General features: G+C 41.4%; 1 protein-coding gene across 12 annotated transcripts in view; it reads right to left on the minus strand.

Annotated features, from left to right (window-relative positions):
* Positions 1 to 251: 251 nt before the first annotated feature.
* The window catches only part of herc1 (HECT and RLD domain containing E3 ubiquitin protein ligase family member 1), a 71,783-nt gene continuing 48,423 nt past the window's right edge, over positions 252 to 23,611 (minus strand). For all 12 annotated transcript variants that reach the window (XM_040127657.1, XM_040127669.1, XM_040127705.1 and 9 more), the window contains 26 exons: positions 22,797 to 22,933; positions 22,029 to 22,229; positions 21,820 to 21,950; positions 21,456 to 21,673; positions 20,564 to 20,684; positions 20,036 to 20,182; positions 19,653 to 19,754; positions 19,374 to 19,547; positions 17,683 to 17,982; positions 17,503 to 17,568; positions 17,263 to 17,388; positions 16,518 to 16,656; positions 15,474 to 15,655; positions 15,103 to 15,258; positions 14,697 to 14,819; positions 14,457 to 14,559; positions 13,682 to 13,851; positions 11,862 to 12,000; positions 10,900 to 11,069; positions 10,398 to 10,567; positions 9,587 to 9,752; positions 9,381 to 9,457; positions 8,102 to 8,354; positions 3,717 to 3,869; positions 2,177 to 2,482; positions 252 to 1,004 (listed from right to left, as the gene is read on the minus strand). In XM_040127657.1, coding sequence (XP_039983591.1) covers positions 819 to 1,004; positions 2,177 to 2,482; positions 3,717 to 3,869; positions 8,102 to 8,354; positions 9,381 to 9,457; positions 9,587 to 9,752; positions 10,398 to 10,567; positions 10,900 to 11,069; positions 11,862 to 12,000; positions 13,682 to 13,851; positions 14,457 to 14,559; positions 14,697 to 14,819; positions 15,103 to 15,258; positions 15,474 to 15,655; positions 16,518 to 16,656; positions 17,263 to 17,388; positions 17,503 to 17,568; positions 17,683 to 17,982; positions 19,374 to 19,547; positions 19,653 to 19,754; positions 20,036 to 20,182; positions 20,564 to 20,684; positions 21,456 to 21,673; positions 21,820 to 21,950; positions 22,029 to 22,229; positions 22,797 to 22,933 — 4,216 coding nt within the window. In that variant the 3' untranslated portion in view covers positions 252 to 818. The remainder of the gene's footprint in view (positions 1,005 to 2,176; positions 2,483 to 3,716; positions 3,870 to 8,101; positions 8,355 to 9,380; positions 9,458 to 9,586; positions 9,753 to 10,397; positions 10,568 to 10,899; positions 11,070 to 11,861; positions 12,001 to 13,681; positions 13,852 to 14,456; positions 14,560 to 14,696; positions 14,820 to 15,102; positions 15,259 to 15,473; positions 15,656 to 16,517; positions 16,657 to 17,262; positions 17,389 to 17,502; positions 17,569 to 17,682; positions 17,983 to 19,373; positions 19,548 to 19,652; positions 19,755 to 20,035; positions 20,183 to 20,563; positions 20,685 to 21,455; positions 21,674 to 21,819; positions 21,951 to 22,028; positions 22,230 to 22,796; positions 22,934 to 23,611) is intronic.

The following is a 23,611-nucleotide window of genomic DNA, read 5'->3' on the forward strand; positions in this document are numbered from 1 at the left end:
TTGTAAAAAACCAAAACCTATCCTCTAACCAACACGATCGGATAGCATGAACACACTGCTTAGACATGTAGAGAGGTTTTCCTCCATGTACATAGTTTGGGGTTTTTTTTTCACCATTTATTTACTCCCCGTAAAAGATGGCCTTTGTGATATTTTGTACTTCTGAAATAAATGTGATGCCTGCTTTCTGAAAAGTGTTTGTCTCTTTTTTTTTCCATTTTAAAAAGCAAACCTCAGCAGCAGAACCAAAATTCAATTATGCAGCATTTATTGTTGTTTTTGTTGTATGCTTTGGGAAACTCGGCATAGGCAATGAAAACAATAAATATGGATATTATGCAAAACATTTTCCTAATGAAGCATTTTACACAATGTACAATTTTTTTTTTCCATCCACCACCACTCACTAGAATATTTTATACACATTTCCAAACAAATAAACATAACCTCCATGCAGAAACCCTGAAAATGGGATGTGGAGTAATGGAAAAAAAAAAAAAAAACAATAAAAAAAAATAACACTAAATGCACTTCTCATGTGGATTTTTGTGTCATTAAAAACTGCTAATAAACCACAAGGAGAAATGAAAATCTGTGCTGTTTAAAGTAGGTAAAATGGATGTAAAAAGTGGCCCATTTGCTCAGGAGTTCCCTACAACTGATGCAGTGATGACGATACATCTCTGGGTTTGTGTGTGCGTGTGTGTGTGTGTGTGTGTGTGTGTGTGTGTGTGTGTGGGGTTTGAATAAGACAGTCCATGCCCGATCACTCCTGGGACTATAATTTATTTATGTGTGCATGTGTGGAACTGCCTGCATCAGTAGTCCGTGTCAGAGCCCTCGGCGTTGTCCACATTACGGGAGAGCATGTAGTTGTCCATGTCAATGGAGCGGCAGTTGTTGATGGCGTAGCGCAGTCTCTCGGCCATGACGGCCTGGCTCGAGTACGGAGGCAGACGCAGCTGGAAGAAACAGGTCTGAGAGGTGGGCAGGCTGTCGTACGGCTGTGGACGACACGAAGAGAGAGTCACTTCGACATCAAACTTCCGCACTTTCAACAGAGGATATATCACGTTAAAGGGGTGGTACAGTCCGTCAGCATTGCTTGTCGGACAGTCACACAGCTTCAGAAACCCCTCTCCCAATCTCCCTTCCCGGTGTCAGATTAGTGGGAGCTGTGTCCAACCATTTTTGTAACTTTCTGAGACAGACCAGCCAACATTCACACCCACTTTATGCCACGATTGGTCAGCTGTGCAGAGACGAGAAAGTATGCTGGGTTTGAACTTCTCTCTAGCTCTCTTTCCTCATTCTTGATGGAACTATTTCTGTCACTTTTCATGTGAACAACCGAGGACAACACTACGAATGTCTTTCAGGAGAGACTGCCTGGCATCTCCCCGGCTTTTTTCCTCTGCCTACAAGTGTAGACGTTCAGAAAAACTATCAACACTTTTGATTTCCGACGTGGACAAACAGCATGTCATACTAACCAGTTCTTTTGTAGTAAGCAAGCTGAGCAAAGACTTCCAGTAGTCTTCTTTTCAGGAATATACATATATCAAAACAATCTCCGCTGCAGATCTTCTGCTCATGGGGATTATAGCTCTTAATCATAGTGAAGGAAGCAATGTAAACACAGCTACTGAGCAGATGTAATCTCCTATTCATTAAAGAGTCAAAAATGGAAGTTACCTGGATGTAACTCCAGTTCTATAAACAAATGCGCAAAAAAAACAAGCTTTGGCCATGGCACTGTTTTTGCTAAATTAAAGGAATAGTTCAACATCTTGGTAAATGCATTTATTCGCTTTCTTTCCGAGGGTCAGAAGAGAAGATCGATACCACTTTCATGTCTGTATGTGAAGTACAGAGCTGAGAGCTGAGCATTACCATCAGGGGGGTAAAACTTTGCATCACCACTACTTTTCAATTTAGCAAGGTATTTACTAGGACTACAAATGTAAATGAGCACAGCACTGCTGCTTTTCTTCCATTGTATCTGCACAAAACGCCAGCCTGGTCCTTCATATGAACAAATGCAATTTCATAGTTTAATGCCTAAAAAAGGGTTGAAAATCCTTAAGAAATATCCTCCGGTTTTTGATAGAGTACACTGGAACTACCTTTAAATGTTTGAGCACAATTCCCAACATGTCGATCCCGGCCCACTCACCCTGTCCACCTTCATGATCTGAAATCTCTGAGAGATGTCGGCCGTGTTTGCGGGCAGCCTCGAGCGTCCGGAGACGAAGCGCATGAAGAGGACTCGCTCCTCGTTGGAGAACTCCTCCAGAGTCTGCCAGAACCACTGCACCAGGGAGTGCTGCTCGTCCACCTCTCTATATCGCACCACCTTCTTCAGCACGTCGCAGCAGATCTCGGGCATGCCGCACACCATCTGCTCCAGCTGCTTGGCTGTCAGCAGGGACAGCAGCGGCACCGGCACGATCCACGACATGCCTTCACGAACCGCCGCCACCTGACAGGAGGACGGACAGGTGAGGGTTCATGTTCGCTTTCAGAGCTGAAGCCACATGCTCTCTTCACTCCTCAGTTTGATTAAAGGGTCAGTGCACACAAACTACATTTGCTTAAACCTACCTGTAGAGCGGTATCTAGCCTTGCAGAGAGTTTTTAATTTTATTTGCTCTGGTTCACCCCAGTACAATCGGGGTGGAAATAATTTTATATAATGCAAGTGGTCAAAGCATTGGAAACTGCATAGAAAAAAAAAAAAAAAATCACACAGCATATAGATACAGTGTTCCTCTTACGCTGGCTAATCCACAGACCTCATTGTGAAAGGTTTTCATTGAAATTTCTGCAAAAGAAATAGTCCCCATAAACACAGCTGACTGATTCAGGTTGAGGCTGAAATTTCAGTTTTCTCAAGATACAGACAAATAAAACCAAAACTATCTGCTCGCTTAGATTCCCCGACAGAGGCTTGGGTTTTTGTAATTAGGGTAAATTGACCCTTTAAAAAGGGAAGTCTGGCGCTATTCTATATTTTCTTTTTGTCAACAATTTCCATGAAAAGTCCCAAACTAACACTGAATGTCTGCCACTAACAAGTGTTGTATGTGTATCAAAGCCTGATATATCTTATTCTTCTGTGCCATAGAGCTTCATTAAAAACACATCAGCTCCTTCATCACCATGAACACACACACACACTATAGTTTATTTTGACTCAGTCCCACACACACAACGTCCTGTTGCTGGATATACCAGAGCATCAAATGTGGATTAATCCGCCGCTGAAAATAGTCCCCAACAAATGCACTGTTTCTCCCTGTTTGAGAGACGCTTGTTAAAAACTAGTGACCAGATGTTTTAAGAAATTACTGAGTGTTTCTTATAAACCAAACTTCATAGTTGTGACCTGTTTCTAAAGACTTATATTTTCAGCAGGAACCAACAGTCTAGGAGCTGAGAGCCGCAGACAGGCTCAATAACACAGTGGATTTTGGTCTTTTCACAGGATTTGATGACAATAAGAAAAATGTAGAAATACACCGGCCTTATCCTTTAAGCCAATGAGATTTCTGTAAATTAAATGTGTTTACCACTTTCTGCCTACTTTAACTTAACTCTTATACAACAGGAGAAATACCTTAAGTATAAGAAAAATACTTTTCAAAAAGTAACTATAAAACGCTCTTTAAAACAGAGCCGTAGTTATACAGCACTGACATCGGATAGAGTCTTACCTGCCGATCAATTTCATGCAGCCTGTACTCTATAGCTCTTTCCACATATTCCTTCCTGTTGGAGAAAGTGAGAGGGATGCTGTTTCCTCCCGGGATGATGGGCACCATTTTACCATCTGCACTCTGCCCGACAAAGGAATCCAGAGGAATCATCTGAAAAACAACCACAAAAGTCATCGGTATAACACTGAGATACACGTGTCCAATAAATGTAACTGTACTCGACATATATCACTTTTTATTGTATTTGTAAATGAATTTTGTCTCTTAATTACAGTTAATGGTAGCCTGTTGACTTAGTGACCACCAACAGTGCTAAGGAGTAATGTTTTAAAGAGTGGGTTCCCGTTTTGTTTATGTGGTGCACATGCATGAGGACCAACGTGGGTAACATGAGGCACATAACAGCCATCAGTTTCACGCTTTTCTACTGATCGACAGGTGGTGGCAGTAACGCACCAAGAAGCACAGTATGTGCCCGCAAAGGCAAGCAAGAAAAAAAAACCTGCTAAGAAGCGAAAATGGACGTAAACAATGCACTATTTAAAATATTTTTTCAAAATTGGCGTTGCAAATGTGTTATGAGGAAGGAAATACATTCATCATGTTTGTTTGTTATAACTCAAAGATACCAACAATACGTTTTGGTGAGAAACACAATGTGAACAGAAACTCTGAAGAGCACTGCAACATTTTCCAAAACTTGTCCACAGAAGCTTTCTTTTGAGCAACGAGAGATCGGAATATGCAGCATATGCGACCTTGATCAATTAAGCTCTATTTGACCTTGACTGTGAGTAACTGATGGAATGTTCCTTATGACTCTGCTGGATTTTTTAGGCCAATATTGATATTTGGGAGTTAAAAAAATGTGATAACGTTATATCGGCCAATAATAATTAATGGATTAGATGTCCTGATCAAGTTTTTTTGGACCTTGCTCCCAATCCAGGTCCTTTAGTGTTTAGTATCTGCCAATATGAGTCTGATCTGATACAATTATTCACCTAAATGTTAATTTAATATGTATCTGACGCGTTGATGTAACAGTTGTAGACACATCTTATATTTTGAAAGACTAAGTGGTGAGCGTGACTCTGAAATTGATGTTATGCGATCTGCTACAGAGAAGACATCTCACTCCGGCAGAGCACAGATATTAATGTTGGGCTTGTTAGTGATGGAATTATTAATTAGCGACAGCTGTTGTGACCTGCTGCCAGTGCTGAGAGCGTCGCTCAGCCTGGCTGAAAGTGAGAAGCTCCTAGCCGAATGTTTTGTTCGCTGTTCTTTGATAATGAGAAAGACAGAGGAGAGATAGCAGATCGGTTAGCGACAAAGATTTAACATTTCTGAGTTTTGCCAACCTGCACATTAGAAATCCATGTGCTCAAATTACTTTTCACATTCACACGCTCTACTTTTCACTTGTATGGATATGCAGTGAAATTCCGCACCGTAGAGCCGGCTGCAGTAATGGAGAGCAGCGCTGCAACAGTAGCTGTCTGAGGTGGACCAAATGCAGTAGAGTGCAGTGAGAATCTGATTTTGATTGACTTTATATCAGCCGAATCTATTAAAATGTGTCCAGATTGGCCCTGATACCGATCCTGAGGATCAGCTCAGGACATCTCTAGTAATTTTTTTTGAACGCAAACACGTAACATAAACAAACAATCTTGGTGCAGATCCCTTAGAGTTGTATTTTTAAAACCTAGTTTTCCAACCTAGGTTGCCATTTCTGTAATGACATTTCTTGTTACTCGTTGGCCAACATACAGACCCCAACTGATATATAACTGCAACAAGCTAACATTGGCTGATTTATTGGTCTAGCTCTATTTCGTATGTTCTCTCTATTGTCAGACAAAACCAGTCAACTACAGGCAAACAGAGCATTTATCCTCATCCTGGAATCCAGTGCAACTCAGCTGACGGCCCTGGAATATTTTGAATTAAACGCCTGTCAGTGTTTCCTTTCCATGGATGTTGATGAAACCGATCAGTTACAAAAGCTGAATTGTGTCTATACATTTTTGCACTGGCCTGGCAAGCAACGAGCGATTATAAAATCGTGGTGAGACATTTGACAGCCCGTCTGGCAGAATTCAAATCAATGCCAACAGAAAAGCAGAAAAGGCAAACGAGGAGATTCTTTCACTCGCCCACACTCCCTCCTTTCATGCCAAAGCAGCAGATGCAGCCTCTTCCTCTCCTCCCTCAGCCTGGCTGACGGAGCCGGCCATGGCAGTGTTGTGACTCCAAACCCCCCTGTCTCCTCTGCAAGGCTGGGAACGGGGCCAAATCTCCGCCGGGCAGGATATGCTGCATCAACAGCGGCCCTGGCATTCCTGCAGGCTGGGGGCTTTACAGTGCAGGGGTTGTGTGAGGTTGTTTAGACAGAAGAGGGGCTCCGGGATATGTTAGCTTTCTGCAGTTCGAGCCAACCGATCTGTGGCTTTTGGGTGGGGTCGGGAGGGGTGTGTGGTCTGTGTCATTAATGGCCGGAACCACAGACATTATGAGGTTTTATCAGAGCTGGGAGAGGAACAGTGTGTACTAGAGCGAGGAGGAGAGGCAGAGTGTCCTCACATGAGCTCTGACCACCAGTGTTTAAAAGGCTTACCCCCCCCAGCAGGGCTTAGATCAAGCTTTCACAATGCTTAAAAGTGGTTACAGCAACATTACTGTCACAGTTTCCTCAGCCCGTTTGGAGTCTGGAGTGTGAACAGATTTAGAGCCACGTTTGGGTTATTTATGTTGAACTCTGACAGCTGTAAATAGGCTTAGCCTCCTATAAATCACATCATGTTCACCGTTAGCTCCTATTAGCTCTCGGTGGGTGTGGCGTTGCAACGGTGTGTGACATCATTTGAAGTTTGTTTTGGTTTGCGACAGTTACGTCTGCCTATGGGAATAAAATCAGGCTCATGTGGCTGTGAACTGGCTGCTTATTAAAGTTTTAAGCAGCACGCATGGGATTCTGATGAGTCATATGTTCACATGGCAGAGGAGAGGTAAACCTAATGGCCACCCTGTCAAAACAATCATCAGGCGTTCTGTGAGCCTGTGAGATGTTCTTTATTACGCTGTTGGGGCCTGTGCTTACGTCTAAATACAGTGTAATGTAGCTTGTGTGTAACCGATGTTTACTACTGAGCCTTCAGGGGGTGGAGTGACGCTTATTCAATTTTTATAAGCAATAAAAGTTTCCAATCTGATGAATCCCAAGAGAAATTTACATTCAGCGTTGAATATCCAGTCTTTACGTGCACACTAAGGCAGCTGTGAAAGATTTACAGACTTCTCTGTAAATTGCCTTTATTTAATGTGTCTAATATATGGCACTTGCCTACAGCACGAGACATGTTTAGTCGTTACATTCGAATTACCGGATGACAGGCTCTCCACAGATACTTCTGTAATTCTGAGATTCTACTCATTCCCCTCATCAACCTACCTCCCTCAGGGCAGTATGTGATATAAATTTGTCAACTCTCAGAGATTTCGTCCCGTCATTTATACTGGGGTATCTTGGTATCAGTTTTGATACGATTTTTGTTTGGTGAAGGAGTGGCTATATTTATTAGTTAAATCTATAATGGTAAAATCAATAAGCATCTAAACTGATTTTCTAATCAGATTTATTTATTATTATATATCACTGGGCCGGGCGATATAAACAATAAAAACACTGATTGTGATGGAAACATTTTCTCAATTAGAAAATTAGACACTTAGATATTCTGTCTAAGTAACAGTGGTTGACAGCATACTAATAACCAATCATCATGATAGAGACAAGCGCTCCTTCAGAGGAAACTTCAAGTGTCGGCACAGAAAGCGACAGTTCAACGGTCACAACTGCATAACACGGTAATGTTGACAAGACAGCGGCGGAAGAGTCTGGAGCGGGGCTAGGCTACGTAAAGTCTGACGTGAAACAGACGGGATGTGTATCAACACCAGAAATACCACAGACAAAATATATCACCTGAAGCATCATCATTCATCAAAGCACACACTGAGCGCAAGCAATTACAGTCTCAAGCACCGGCAATTAGACCGACCCCTGGACTGAGCAGAGAACCACTCAAGAGCAACACCCCCACAACAGATCGTTACAATATCTGCTGTTCCCAGCGCTAATTGAAAAATCACACACGCTTCTGAAATGGGAAACCACATGCAGATGATACACATGGTGAAATTAACCTGATGAACTTAACTGACCCCAGGTACTAGTTTCCTGGATGTAAACACTTCACACTGTGATTTGTGGGATTTATGGAGTTATACAGACAGGTTTGAAGGTGTTTATTTTTGTATAAATCATCCACATCACCACCTTCACCTAATACCAAAATCAAAAATCCATTTCCCACCTCATGGAAATTATCCTCGGTGATGCCGCTGTCTTCAATGTGAAGAATGCTTTTGAGCGTCTGCACATAGAGGAGGTCCACTTCCTCCAGATCCTCCAACAGCAGGGGGATACAGCACAGCTGTTTCCAAACCAGAGGAGCCAGGTGCAGGTCCAGAGGCTTTTTGGTGCGGATGGCGACACCCATCAGGATGCCCAAAAACTTAAACTGGAGCATGTGCTCATCCAGGCAGGCAGACGGGTTGAGGAGGAACCTAGGCGGATGAAAGGCCAGAGAAATGTTTGCTTTAAATTGCTCTCAAGTGATGAGATTAAGATTACACTCGTGTTATGTAGCGTCAAATTAGCCAACGACTGCAACGACTGGGCAGGACAACCTGCCAATGGTAAACTGGAGGCAGGCCTGACCAGCTCTTAAGGGAAGCAATGTACTTGAAATATTATCTTAAATATTCATATTTTGGGGATGAAACGAGCATATAAATGAACATTTTGGAGACTTGGAGTATGCTTCATTCTAGATGTTCTAATATTGTTTTGCTGTTGTTGAATGGTTGTGGCTTTTAAAAGCTCAGTTAACCTTGAATTTTGTTTGCTCTGCTTTCCTTATTTTTATTTTCAAAACATACTTGAAGTAGCCCTTTTCATTTTAAAGATATAAAGGAGAGCTGCAAAAGATGAACATGCAAGAATGCTGCAACTGTCGTAATGCTTCAACAAAGAATTTCAGAAAATTTAATAAGTTTGAATTTAAAGTAAATGAGAAATTAAATTAAATGAATAAGAAAAATAGTCTTGTTGGGGGAAGATAAATAAAGAAAAAGTCAGAGAACAGTCTAATCCCGTTTGGTCTGTTATCAGTATTGGAGAATATGGATGCGTCTACAATCTGCCACATCTTTAAAAGGAATTTCATATTGATCCAATATTGATCACAATTCCGCAATATAGTTAGTTTACGACCCTCTCTCTCAGTGGGAGTACTGTACTGTAACTCCACACAATGTGAGAATAAGAGTATCATGGTTTTATTTTAATATCACATACTTATTTGAAGGTAGACATGTCTGAAATGTTTAACTTTACGTACACCTGCACTTTATGGATGGAAGAACATCATGCTGAGGTTCACTTCAACAGTGAAAACAAATGTCTCTACCTGTGCCTCTATTTGATATACCATCAGCCCTAAACACTGAGTGCATTTGAAATATGAGAGATTTGGGTGGACAATCCAGATCGATGAGGACAGGCCTACGTTTCCTAATGGTCTTCCTCACCTGTCTCTGTTGTAGCCAACCTCTGCCGTGGCGTTGGGGGAGGGGATGAGCAGGTCTACCACCCCCGTCTCCAACTCCTATAAACACATAAACAGAACACAATCAAAAAAATCACTGCATCGTGCGACATCCAGTAAACGTCTAGTTCACTTAGAATATTTTCATCAAACAAGTACAGATTGTGTACATGACAGATCTGTCCATACCTGACACATCTCTGTGATGGTGTCATCAAAGACCCCACCTGCATCATCCGCCCCTTCTCCCACCAGCTTGACCTTCCAAGCCCTTGAAGGAAGTCGAAGGTCTGAGGCGTTCAGCTTCACGACCTGACGAGCAATCTGCACAAAGATCGGTTTACACTTCCGTCCCCTGTTACAGTCCGATAGGGAAAAAGAGAATTGTGAGTTTAGACTCAGCGAGGTGACATGTCACAAACTCATCCTCGAGAGTCCGGTCTGTGAAAAAACAAGCTCTAAAACCTGGTGATCGCCGATACACACATAAGGAACAACCTTTGGTTATTACTGCAGGTATTTTCCCTCTGCCGTTCTTTTCACATTCAGCAGCAAACCAGAGAGGAGTCTGCCTTTGATTCTGTTTGGGCATCATTCTCTGAGAGTTGGTTTTTACATTACTGTTGAGGGCACAGTGCAAAGATGCTAACCTTGCTTGAAAAACTAGCTGCTACTAGACTAATCAAATACAAACTGATTTAAGATTCTATCATTTGTTTGTTTTTTGATAACTGCATGTATTAGCACCAATTTACTGTATATCCTTGACCTCAACACCCCTCAAATCAAATGACCAATCACTTTTTTCCAATTGATGCTCACAATTTATCTGTTTACATCTTACTGTTAAATCTTCTCCCTTTTATTGGCATTTTTAAATCCCATCTTAAAACCATACTTTTTGCATCCGCCTGTCAGTCTACAAAAATGTTATAGGTTCTATACAGTTGCTCATATTCTGTTTGTACCGTGCGTGTCTGTGTGATGGTGGAGTACTGACCGAGTGGAGATTCGTTTGACGGTGATCTGGGGGCCGTAGTTCTTTCCCTGCACCATGGTCTTGCCTATGGAACGCACCATGGGCAGAGTGTACACTCTGGGAGCCAAAAGGGGTCTCAACTGGCCCTGGACAATCCCCCAGGTACCAGCATTGTAGTGGGAAGTACAGCTCTGCGAAGCAAGAATGATATTAACATCATTTTACAACAGAGTAATGCTCACAATTTACTGTCTCCATGAGTGGTGCAGGCAACTCTTCAGCCAACTGGGAGTGAAATTCATCCTCTCTCCAAAATAAGACCTGTGGTGTGGCTTTAATTTAACCCTGCTTTAATCTTAAGCTAAGTTACTTTCTCTCACTTTGCAAAAAATGCAGTTTTACTCCTGCAGAATTCTAGCTTTGCAACAACACACCTTCACCTAAATTTCTAATGCTAATGGTTTTATCTGCAATATAACAAGACTTAAGACTTCTTGTGATTGTGTCCTGGTTCTTTGCCTACCTGGTTGTTGGGGCTGAGGTTGAGCAGTCTCCACGAGGAGTACATGAGGTCGGAGAAGTGGTAGAGGAGGCGTAGGCGAGCCCTCACCGCCTCGATGCTCACCTCCTTCAGCCCACTGTACTGAGGAGGCACCGCCACAGGCAGACCCAGCTGGAGAGGAACCGACGAGCCTGAGGGAGAGATGGAGCGAGGTGGACAGAGCAGGGAGGCATCACAAGAGGGACAAAGGGTGAGGAAAATGATGGAGGAGTGAAAGACAGGAGCGACAGACACATTATTTTATGATCGCTTAATCTGTAGATCATTTCCTCGATTAAGCACTTAATTGTGTAGTCTATAAAATCTCAAATAGATAGAAAAAAAATGCTCAGATTGCTTCGTTTGCCAACCAACAGTGAGTCAACTCGAAGGTATCTCATTTACTAAATCGAAAGCAGAAAATCTTCACACACTCCAGAAGCCGAAACAAGAAAATGTTCAGAATTTTTGCTTGAAAAATGACTGAAACAATCGACGATCAAAGTGGTTGCTAATTCATTTTGTTTTGTATGACTGATCAATTAATTGACTAATAGCCACATCTTTAAAGGAGTTCTCAGTTTGAGTTTTGTAGCACCTATTCAGAACAGAAGAAGTTTACTTGTAATTTACGGTAGGTGTTTTCACATATTTTCTGTTTTACTACTAAATGAAATAGTCTGTTGGCACAAACTCTATCTCTGGAATGAGGCCTCAGGCAGTTTTCTAACCACAACACATGAAATTCCTAAATGTTGTTGTTCACCAGACAATGACGGTGTCTCATCTGACAACAATGTGCTGTGCCCCACTTTAGTGTTTACTAAACGTCCCAGCAGCACTGAAGGAAACCTGACCTCCGGGATAAGGTTTCTGCCCATTAGACACCACTGGCTGGGCAGGGGGCATGTTGGGACAGGTGAGTCTGTGTGTGTGCGCCTAACCTGGTGCTCGAGGCGGCACAGAGGGAGCCGTCCATGCCGCGCTGTGGCAGCGTCCAGCAGAGATCTGGTGGATGTTCTTGCCCTGCAGCGCCGTCACCAGGGTAGGCTCTCTAACATGGTTGGTGTGACCCAGACCCAGCTAGTCAACAAAGTTATAGTTCACAAAAAGTAACAATGAATTAATCATTTATAGTAAGCCATTACCCAAATCCAACATAAATAAATAATTTACAATCAGAAACTTTCTAGACAAGTGTGTATAAAAACTTCTGAAACTGTTTTGAGGGTAAAAGTAGCAGAGAAAATTAAAAACATTTAAAAGTATAGGTTTTAATTTTAATTAGTTACTGAATATAATGTCAAGCTAGAACCTAAACATCTCTTCACATTTGACTAAATAATCTTAGGTGCATCCCAAAGCCTTCCTCAGCAGAGCGAGTTTGCTCAGCTGTCAAAGACATGTCTCTATGACAACCAATACACATCTCCGTGACAACTGAGCAAACACTCTCTGCTGAGGAAGACTGTGTGGTTGAAAGCTCCAGAAAAAATAGTAACTGGACCTTGTTTTAATATTTTTTGGTCAAGTTCATTCTTAAGGTTAAGACTGAACTTTCACACTCAGCTCCTCATTTTATTTCTCTTGAAACTGCAGTTTTTACAGATTTTTCATAATATACAAAGTCATTTCTCCCATATTTACTTGAAATTCATGAAACGTCTGATGGATTCATCTTTTTACCTCACAATATTCCAAAACATGCTTTGGGTTTTATTCTCCATCACAGCTTTCAAGATTTCCAAATCTTTACAATTTTTTATGACTTTTAACATCACCACATATGTTTCTACAACACAGAAATGTTCTGTTTTTTTTAGTTTTTTTTTTTTAACAGTTTTGTATCAAATTAAACCGAGAATTTGGTGAATTGTTACACTTTCAATGAATATTCATATTTATTATGCAGCATCTACCTTAGTGCCTAGTGGTTGAGGTTGCTTACACAACCACATTTCTCCTGCTGTTGTCCTTCAGTTTCCGAGTAGATGACACATGATACCGACCATCCCAGTCGCTCATGTGATAAGCGAAAGTTAGTCAACGGGGTTAAAATTTGTCCTTGTATATTAGTCTGATACGATCTTTTTCTTTTTCATCAGATATTACTTAATCAGTTTACTGTTTAACTTTTATAAGGATCGAAACGATTATTTTAATTATTGGTTATTCATTTGATTAATAAATTGGTCTCTAAAATTTTAGAAAACAGTGAAAAATGTCCTTCGGAGTTTCCAAAAGCCTTGATTTATTCAGACTCCTTGTTTTGTCTGAACAAGAGTCAAAAACTCAAAGATATGCAGTTTACTATCAGAGAAAACTAAGAACAATCGAGATATTTGAGAATCCAGACCTTGGAATTTTTTGGGAATTTTTTTGTCTATATAATTAAACTTAATTGATTATAAAAATTGTTGCTAATTAGATTTTTGACAGTGGACTGATTAATTGACTATGTTTTGGCTCTGTGTGTAATAATTTTAGTAATGTAAGATTTTAAAAATAGAATAACATGATTCATGCATTAAACACAGATTACCAGATTGTGATTCAAATCATTTTGATTCTATGAATATACCGTACCTACTTCTACTTAACTGAATAAATAACAAGTCCTTAATCCAGAAGAAGGTTATAAAGTGTCTCCTCATTCTGACGTCATTATTATTAACACTTTAATTTTTTCTGCCCCCCGTTTTGCTGTATTACCATACAGACTGTGTGTCAGCCTTTCAGGTGGGGTTGTGTGTCAGTAGTTTACCTGTCCCTCTGAGTTGCTGCCCCAAGTGTAAACGTCTCCTGTGGAGGAGAGCACCAGAGTGTGCTCAGCTCCAACGGCAATGTCCTGAATGTGGATCCCTGACAGAGCCGGCACCTGCTGGGGCCGGTTGTGGTTCCTGGCTCGGCCCTCTGGCAGGCCAATTAGGCGGTCTGTACGAGAAAAGGGGGGGGGAGATATATATATGTACATATATAATGATAAACAAAACAAAAACCCCAAATGATCATAATATGAAGTCCGGTTCTATTGTGAAAATAATGTTAACTTGTTTACTCCAGTTTTATAGAATTTGTTTATATGAATATGGAAGAACCAAAGCTACCAAGATGTAGCTATTAATACAGTATTTATCACTGTCAGGGCTGCAACTATTAATTATTCTCATTATCGATGAATCTGCTTATTATTTTTATTTGATTGATTGGTTAATCATTTAGTCTATAAAACATCAGAAAACAGTGAAAAATGCCTGAGCCCAAGATAACATCATCAAATATCTTGTTCAGCTCAAAACTTCAAGATACTCAGTTTACTATCAAGAAAAAGCATGAAATCATCACATTTGAGAAGCTGGAACCATTAAATATTTGGCATTTTTGCTTGAGAAATTACTTGAATGATTAATGGGTATTTAAAATAATTCCAGATTGATTGCCTGTCGACTGACCAGTCGATTAATCAAACAATTGTTGCAGCTCTAATCATTATCATTTTAAGAATTAGTTGAGGAGAAAAGAAAAAAAACATAGCGTACCTTGGCCGAATGTGAAAACTTTGCCATCTTTGGTTAAAGCCACTGAGAACTGTGTTCCACAAGCCACTTTTTTGATGCCGATCCCACACAGCACGTCCACTTTCTAAGGAATTAAAAAAACAAAATGAACCTACATTACATTCACTAAAAAACCAGATCCTGTATAATTAGTTTCACAGATGAACATCCTAATTTCGTGTTTTACTGTTCAAATGAAGCAGCGGGCCTCACAATGTGTACCTGAGGTGAGGACTTGGCTGTAGAATTACCAAGTCCCAGTTTTCCGTAGTCTCCATCACCAAAAGCCCAAACCATCATTCCATCTGCAGAGACGACCAAAGTGTGGTTCAAACCACAAGCCACCTGAGGAGGGAACACATGTCAACATCGGCTCCGAGGAGTCGCAATTCATGTATGTTTCCTAAACCTTCAAAAATATCCAAGCTGTCAAATCACAAGGAAAGACGAATGCTGTCAAGAGTCATGGTCTTTGTACAGTCCTGTCTTTTTTCTGTATTTTCATATATCTTCATTGTCTATTTTTTTAGCCAACATTGGTGTAGCCAAGGAGTACTAAATTATACTCAGACTAATGGTTAAATTAATCCATTGGGCTTTTTATCTTGATGGTATTTTTCAGTCCTACCTGTCCGACTTGGTAGCCGTCCAGAGCCGTGACCTTCTCTGGTAGCTTCTTGTTCGAGGTGTTTCCCAGGCCCAGTCTGCCGTAATCACCGTTACCAAACGTGAAAAGCTTCCCATCAGCCGTTACCACTGCCGAGTGTTTGAAGCCACAGGACATCTGGTTAGGAAGAAGAAAAACAATCTTGTCATAAAAGAATAAAAGAAACATTTTTTAAATTAAAGTACGACTACACCTAAACAAACAAAGGCTAACATATATGTAGCAAAATCATGTATTGCTTTTGGGTTCCTTTGAGCTGTGATCTTCACTTTTACCCAAACAACTGAATAAAATCCCTTTTTACTGGATGCAATGTGTGGAGACCGACTGACCTGCACCACCTCCTCTCCTTGCAGAGCTTCAATCTGTCTTGGCCGGCGCTGGCGGTCACTGTTCCCGTGGCCCAGCTTACCATAGTCCCCGTCCCCCCAGCTGAACACCTCTCCGCTCTCCGTCAGAGCCATGGAGTGACCGTCACTGCCGCATGAAGTCACCAGCTGAGTCACAACAAAACCTGTGTAAAAGAGGGACAACAGTGCAGTCAGGGTAGAGATACAGTAATAATAATAATAATACCATCAACACCAATAATAACAATAATATTAATAAATAATAATCATATGTTAACTCCACAAAAACTCAAAAAGGCTCCTGTATGGACACACAGTTCCACTAGTCTCACTGGAAGTTTACAGATGTAAAGTGACTCCCTGCACTCCACAACAATATACAAAAAAGAGTTATAATTAATGTCTACAGCAGGCAAAGAAAGAACGAAAGAAAGAAAGAAATACACATTTGTACATAAAATTTATGACTTTTTAAAAGCTGCAGTTACCATGTGAAGTAGGTTATTGAAGTTATTCAAGTTTGGCGCTAAAACTGATTCCAGACCACAACTTGGCCGCTCTTCTAAAAGCTTTCCATCGAAATCTAGATATTCCACATTGGACTTTGCCTTCTCACTTCTTTGGACCACATACTGAGAGTTCCCACAAACAGCTGCCAAATGCAAATTCAACACCTGGAATCAACTCCAGACCTTTTATCCGCTTATTGTAAGCGGATAACAGGCCACACCTGGCCATGACGGTGATTGTCAGTCAGCTGTCCATTTACTTTTGAGCCTCTGAGAATGAGGGACTATGAATAAAAATGGCTGTAATTCCTAAACGGTTAATGTGATATTTTTCTGAAACCCCCTTGAATTAAAGCTGAAAGTCTACACTTCAACTGCATCTTGATAGTTTCGTTTTAAATCCATTGTGGTATTGTACAGATGCAAAATTATGAAATTTGTGTCGCTGTCCAAATACTTATGTCCCTCACTGTACATCATCTAATTGTATGTACCGTAAGAACAACAAAGGTGTCACCTTGAAGAGCTGAAATGACAGTGAGCACGTGCAGGTCGTCAGAGTTGCCTTGTCCCAGTCGGCCGTAGCTGCCTTCTCCACAGGCCAACACCGTCCCGTTAGGCTGGATCACAAACGTGCAGTTCTGACCACACACCACCTGGTGGAGGAGAGACGGTGACAAATAGATGAGTAAGCAAATAAAGAGAATTACAGCTGGGATCAGATTTTAGCTGGTAAACAGCCCGCTGCAGTGTCAATGTTAATATTGGTGGTTTGGTGAAAATTCAAACTCAAAAAAGATTCATTAACTCAAAGGGTTACTCCAGTGATTTAGTATTGTATGTCCATGAAGTTTGGGGATTCACAAGTGACAGATTAAAAAACAAAAAGGTCAAAATCCAAGTAGCAGAGGCAGAGATATCCTGACTTTTGCCTCTAGTTTAGATCGAGTTGCAAAAACACTGGATCCTACATTCTCCATAAATCCCATATTTCCAGTTGGCTTTTTAATGTGTCTTTTATTTTTTCAATGAAAAAATATAAATCTAGCAGTCCCATAATATATATCGTACATATATTTACAGTGTAACAGCTGATAAATGTACTTACTCTTCCAATTAAGTATAAAAAATAACAACCACATGTATCCTACACTGGATGATGTAACTGGATGAGATTACAAGCAGCAGGCTGGTGTTTTGTGGATCTAATGAACAGAGAGATGACAGTCTATGGATTGTTGTTATATGTGCTGTCTGTGGACCTGTTGTGCCTGAGAGAAAGATGGAGCAGTGGTTGGCACCAGGATGTTTCTGCCAGCCTCTGCCAACTGGCCATGTCGCCCTGCACCCCACAGGTACACATCACACTTCCCTCCAAGGTGCCAGTCCTGCAAACACAAACGCAAACGCACGCACACAGACACATAACAAGTTAAAAAGCAGCTATCATCTCCACAGACAAACTATTCATTAACGTTAATCCAGGTATCAATCTAAGTTACCTCTGGTCTTGAGGTGGCCCAGGACATGATCTGTTCATCCATACCAGACGCCCATTTACTGTTGTCCTGGAAAAACATGGCGCAGAGGTGTTATTATGTATTGCATGGGTGTTCATTACATTTATAAATTACAGTTCCAACAGTTGATGCAGCTGAACAAACACCCGCAGCCTCCCTCACCATGAGCAGAGCCATTTCATCTTTGGGTACAGGCTCCAGGTCAGGAACAGAGAAGGACTCGGGGAAGGTGGCGCCTCGAGCGAGGGCCTCCGCCGCCTTGACTGTTGTAGAGAAGCAGTCCAACCACGCCCACTCGCTAGCGCTCCAGATGGCGGTGCCAGACTCCGGTGGGCAGTGTCGGAGGTGAGGTGGCACAGGTGGGCGACACAGGAGGTGGTCCAGGTGGAGACCCACGGCCAGGGAGGCGAGGCACTGCATGTAGGGGCTGTGGACAAGCTGCTCCCCACATACGACGTGGGGCTAGCAGTTGACGAGAAGAAGCAACATGAGCAACAACTGCAAATCATTTGAAAGAAAAATAACACTCAGACACTATTACTGTTATATACTAATAATCTGTGATGAATCCTTGGGGTTCTAATTGTTCATGTGCAGTAACGAACCAGTTTGTTGTACCATCTCTGTCTTAGGGCACCTTGTCAGGTTCTTTTTCAGTCTGGGATTTCATGCATTTCCCAGAATGCCACTCAAAAACCCCAAAGAAAAGTGGTGCATAGTTGTCGAATACAGCTGTAGGAGGTCTTAATTGTGGCAGACTTTTCATTTCGAAAAAAGGGACAGAAGTATGAAATCCAGACCATTTCTGGTTAAAAAATGTGAGTGTGACACTCCAGCCTCAGGGAGACCCTGATGTAGCATGAAAATTAGACTCATCGTCCCCAACTATCAAAAAACGCCAGCAACAGGAGATTTAAAGTATTTAAAGTAGAGTATTTATTACTCCAATTATGAACCATTTTGGCTTTGTGTGGGGCTACAGAAATGAAAAAAACAAACAAACAAAAAAACAAAAACAAAATGGAAATAATCACACTTTTAACATCTAACAGGAGAAAAGAGATATGAAACAGAAATTCTACCCAGTCCTACAGATCCCAGGGCTGCTATGTAACTGGATTATATTATTTACAATCTTTTACAAAAAGAGTAAACTACAGCATGTTTGCTGGTTTGAAAGTCGACAGAGGCCACCCCTGACACTTTTCATCATAGCACCAATATGTGCTGTAGCTGCACTGCTTTTTGGTGTATTTTCTGTGACTGTGGCGGTTTAAAATGGTCCCTGTGCTTCATCTATGATGGATTAGTACACTGATGCACTGATGCACCTCTAAAAATAGAGCCCTGCTTTCTTTGATGTTGAGGATTTCACATCTAAAGATCTTCACAGGACAGATTCAATTGTGAAAAACCTACCCTAGACTGGAGGGAACCATAGACTAAACAGAACAGAGATTCATTTATAGAATTTATGTGTTTTAAAAAAGTAGATTTGTGTCATTTTTCTGTCTTCACGGAAGAATGGCGTGTTCATCATGAAGAAATTTGTAGGACCTGAATTGTTGAAACTACACAATCTATGCTGAAAATATCTTCCCTTCCAACAGCTTGCAAGTTGTCTGCAAAATGATGAGTGAAATGGTCTCAAATAAAACGTTTTTGGGTGAATTATTCCTTTAAAAACCAAGTTTTAAAAATTGACAAGTAATAAAGTAATGGAATGTAAGTAATGAAACACTACTGTTCCAGCATATTGATAATAAAGAATATTAAGACTATTAAAGAAAGGGGAGATTTAAATGGTGGTAATAAATACATTCATTTGGAGAGCATATTAAATGTTCTGGTACCTTCTCGTAGGCGTACTGCTCCTGCAACATGACAGGCAATCTCTCCAGGAAGGCCCTCATGCAGGGCGCCATGTTGAGGCCGACTACGCCCTGCTTCTTCAGAGCCGTGCGACAAGTGGCCAGCACATGGTTGGATGCCATGAACTCTTTGGAGCAGTTCACAACCAGCACATCCTGGAAATGAAGCCATACGAATACACACACAAATGACACAGACCAGAGAATAAATAAGTAATTTACTGAGTCATGCAAAATTATGAATCAGGTGAGAAGTCTTACCTTTGACCTGTTGGAGCAGACGGCGACACCCACATCTGGGATCCACACAATACTTTGGATCGCACCTGAACCGGCTACGACTGTCTGGAGCACTGACCCGTCCTGTTGAATATGGAAACACAGAAGCATAATGACTCCAGTGGAAAGGTATTCAGTGTCATTGTAAACAGCAGCGTGATCTATGCTGCTGGTAAGATGAGTGTACGATACATTGTTTGTTCTTTTCGCCTCTATGTGTTTCATATCATGTGTTTCACACGTACATCTGAGTATCTATGCGACTTGTACCCGCAGTATTTACACATATCCTGTGCAGGCGTTTTCATCTCCATCTGTGTGTGTGTGTGTGTGTGTGTGTGTGTGTGTGTGTGTGTATTTCTTACCCGCAGGGACCAGATGTTCATGAGGCCTCCCACTCCTCCAGATGCCAGAGCCAGACCATCAGGGCTGAAGGCCAGCGTTCTGACTGGGGTGATGTGGCCCTTCAGCTGGAAAACACACATCGCTCCATCTTCTGACCACTGGGAAGACTGCAAAACAGTCACAGCGACAGCTTGTCAGTGGAAAAAAGCTCCACCTTTGCCAAAATACATTTTGCGATTTGGTCAAAAATTGAGCTTCTAGCATGCTTCCTATAACTCGTGCGTAGAAAGAATAAGCAGAATGATAAATTGTTATAAATCTACATGTATGGTCAGAAATTTTTAGAAGGGGAGAAAAAAAAAGTCCATTTTACATTCATCAAATGTCCAGGTATTGAAATGTAAAAAGGCAACAATTCCCTTATCTTTATTGCATTTTACCCCATTTACATAATATCTCAAAAGAAAAAAGCTAAAGGACATCTCATTTCATGAGTGCACACTTCCATTCAAATTGAGATTAATTACTTATGAAATGACTGAAAGTACCATGAATTTATGTTTTGCTTCGTTCTCCCACCATCCCTCTGATTCCGAGAAACAGGATTCAGGGAAGTTGGAGATGTCCTGAGGAAGAGTCCAGACTGAGACCAGTCCGTTCTGGCAGCATCTGAAAAACACAGTGACACATGAAAACCTACCAAACCAGAGGAAAGAATCCTCTTTTTGGAAATGTACCGTCGTGCCAGGGTTAAGAGAGGATGTTTCCTTGAGATAGCAGCAGATTGAACAACTCATAAAAAGTCATTCAGTCTGTTGGCTAGACACGGTCTTGTATCCTGTTCTGTGGCGATGTCCTCCTGTGAAATTTTATGGGTAACACAAAGTGTGCTGAGAGTGAAACATGGGTTTTGTTGTGAAGATTAGCTGAGAAAATACTGTCAGCAGTGACTTAACATTCCAAATATGCCTGAATGTGTAAATATTGAGCCTTGTCTGATAAATTATTTTTGTAAATAGGATGAGGGGAACATTTTCGAGTGAGACACCACATATACTGATGTATGGTACAGTCCGGGCAGTAAGTGTCATTTCTTTGACATACGTAAAATCTATGCTTGTTGAAATATTGCGTGGGTAATTCGTTCCCTCTCACACACAAGACTGTACATTTTTTATCACTGGTACCTCACCATGACTCAATAGCGACTTGTCTCTATAATCTTCAAATTCAATTCCCTTTCCATCGTTTAACTGGTGTGCAGTTGACAGCAATATTGTCACTGACCTTACAGCAGTCTATGATAAAGTATAAAGATCATTTAAAATGTGAGGAAAAGATAAGAAAACACTAAGCTAAGAAGAGCACCTCATACAGTGTTGAAAAAAACAAGAAAGCCTGATCAGCCGCATTCTGTCCTAGTATTACAGAACAACTTACATGGCTAGCATGCTGAGGGGCCTAGGCCCACGTCCAGACAGGCTGCACCAGGCCACACCGTTAACTATGGAAGGGTGTCTAAGACTCTGCAGGCAGTGCCAACCAGAGCCTGAGTCAGAGTAAGAGTCGTGGCTGGCCCACAGCTTCACAGTCTCCTCTTTGGCACAGGTGAGCAAGATCTGACCAGTAGGACTCCACTTCATACTGGCGATTGACTCCTGGGAAAACAACATCATCATTTGGTAATGAAAGGAATTTTGGCCATAAATCTTAATATAGTCTAGCTCGTTTATCAGCTACAGTAAACACAAAGTTTTATTCCAGATACAGATTACGAGTGATTCTTTTTGTAGTTCTAGTTTACCTTGTGTGCATCAATCACCACGATGGCTCCCTTTTCTAAGGGCTCTTTGGATCCAATCAGCAGCTTGCCATCTGCGTAGCCCACAGCAAAAGGCTTGTCTTCACTGTACCAGGCAATGTGCATGACTGCCACTGAGAGAGGATAAAACTTCAGTTTAGCGGTCACTAAGTAATCACTCAAAAGAAAAACAATTAACGCCTTATTCATACCATCTTTCCTGTAGCAGTGCTCCAACTCGGTACGGTGCATAGTGGCGGTATCCAGCACCTCAATGAGGCCCAGGGATCCATCCATCCGTCCCACCAACAGCATGTCCTTGGGTTCCCCGCACCATAAGGACTCTGCCTCCTGTTCGGGCCAAGCCAGAGCTGACACCCAGTGTGGCTGCACGTCCAAAAGGCCCTTACCACCTTAGAGGAGGGGAAAGGCGCTCACAGTTACCCTGCTCATTTCATTACACTGAAAATGCATGTTTACAATGTATCCGTTATAAGCTGTGGCTTGATCTAATTACACAACAATGCCCACAGAAAAGGGTTATGGATATGGTGGGTTTCATTTGCTTGTGCAATAAAGACACAGTCCCATTTCAATTGCACAAGAGAAAATGTGCTCATGAAAGCTAATAGGAATGTGACTGTGGACTTTCATCCTTGAGGCCATTTAAAAAGTGGCCGAGGACAGATGGTGCATGCTGCAGGGCGTGTGGTGGGAGGCAGGAAATGGTGATTGGACCACATCCCGTCCCCAGGCATATTTATTTTTAATGGGAGCTATAAAATCTTAATACCCACTCATTCATATTCTGTGGACCTCACACACCAATAATACAAGCCGAGGCACATAACACATTTTATACTCAGACAGTTTTTCAAAACAACTGAAACAAACAACAACTGGAGCCCGTCATTAACATAGTGGAAAATTAGAAAAAAAGAGAATGGAAACTCTAGAGGAGCTTGATAAGTAGTGATTACCATTAACTTGCCAGATGTTGACCATTTTCTCCATGGCAGAGGCCAGATATTTTCCAGTGACACTCCAGGCCAACGGAGACAAGCAAGGGTCAGTGGGAGATCCCAAGCCTGACATGCCATCCTCTGAAGAGCCATCACTGAGGAGAAAAAGAGCAGAATAAACACAAATGAGACAAAATTAAAGCTGCACTGATTTATTTATTTCACCACTTGGGGGCAGTGGATAAAGCTGTAAACACAAACTCTGACATGTTATCACCTTATAAAGTCGTTATGGAGAGTGTACTAGCAAGTAATGTACAATTTACACATCCAGTTGACACAGAGCAATATTAGCATTCACTAGGAGTCGTGTTTCTGGCCACGTGATTAATACGAGTCCAATATTCACTCTCCTTTTTGCGCTGTTTTTATCTCAACCAACTAATGTCCCACTTTCTTTTCCAGTGAGTCAATAACCTGTGTCTGTCTGCTGTTTGGTGCTTGGCCGGTAGTGGACAGTACAGTGGGTTTATCAGAACTTGTTTGCTCAAAATCGCCGCTGGAAAGGTTCTAAACAATATGTCAAAAGACACTACAATGCTCCAAATAACTAAAGAAAACTGTAGAGTTGGGCGATGATTCACTGTGGGTCACCTAACCTTTACCCTGTTTATATTACATTACACATAACACATGTATCGGACTCACTACATGTGCACTAAACAAAAAATATATACTGTAGCTGCATGGAAAAAAGCTAAAAATCTAAATAATGCCCAAATGTCTCCACTGCACAATGTAAAAAGGATTTTCTCTTCAAAATCTAAGACTAC

This window comes from Xiphias gladius, chromosome 1 (assembly GCF_016859285.1).
Source record: "Xiphias gladius isolate SHS-SW01 ecotype Sanya breed wild chromosome 1, ASM1685928v1, whole genome shotgun sequence".
In the NCBI taxonomy this organism is placed as follows: Eukaryota; Metazoa; Chordata; class Actinopteri; order Istiophoriformes; family Xiphiidae; genus Xiphias; species Xiphias gladius.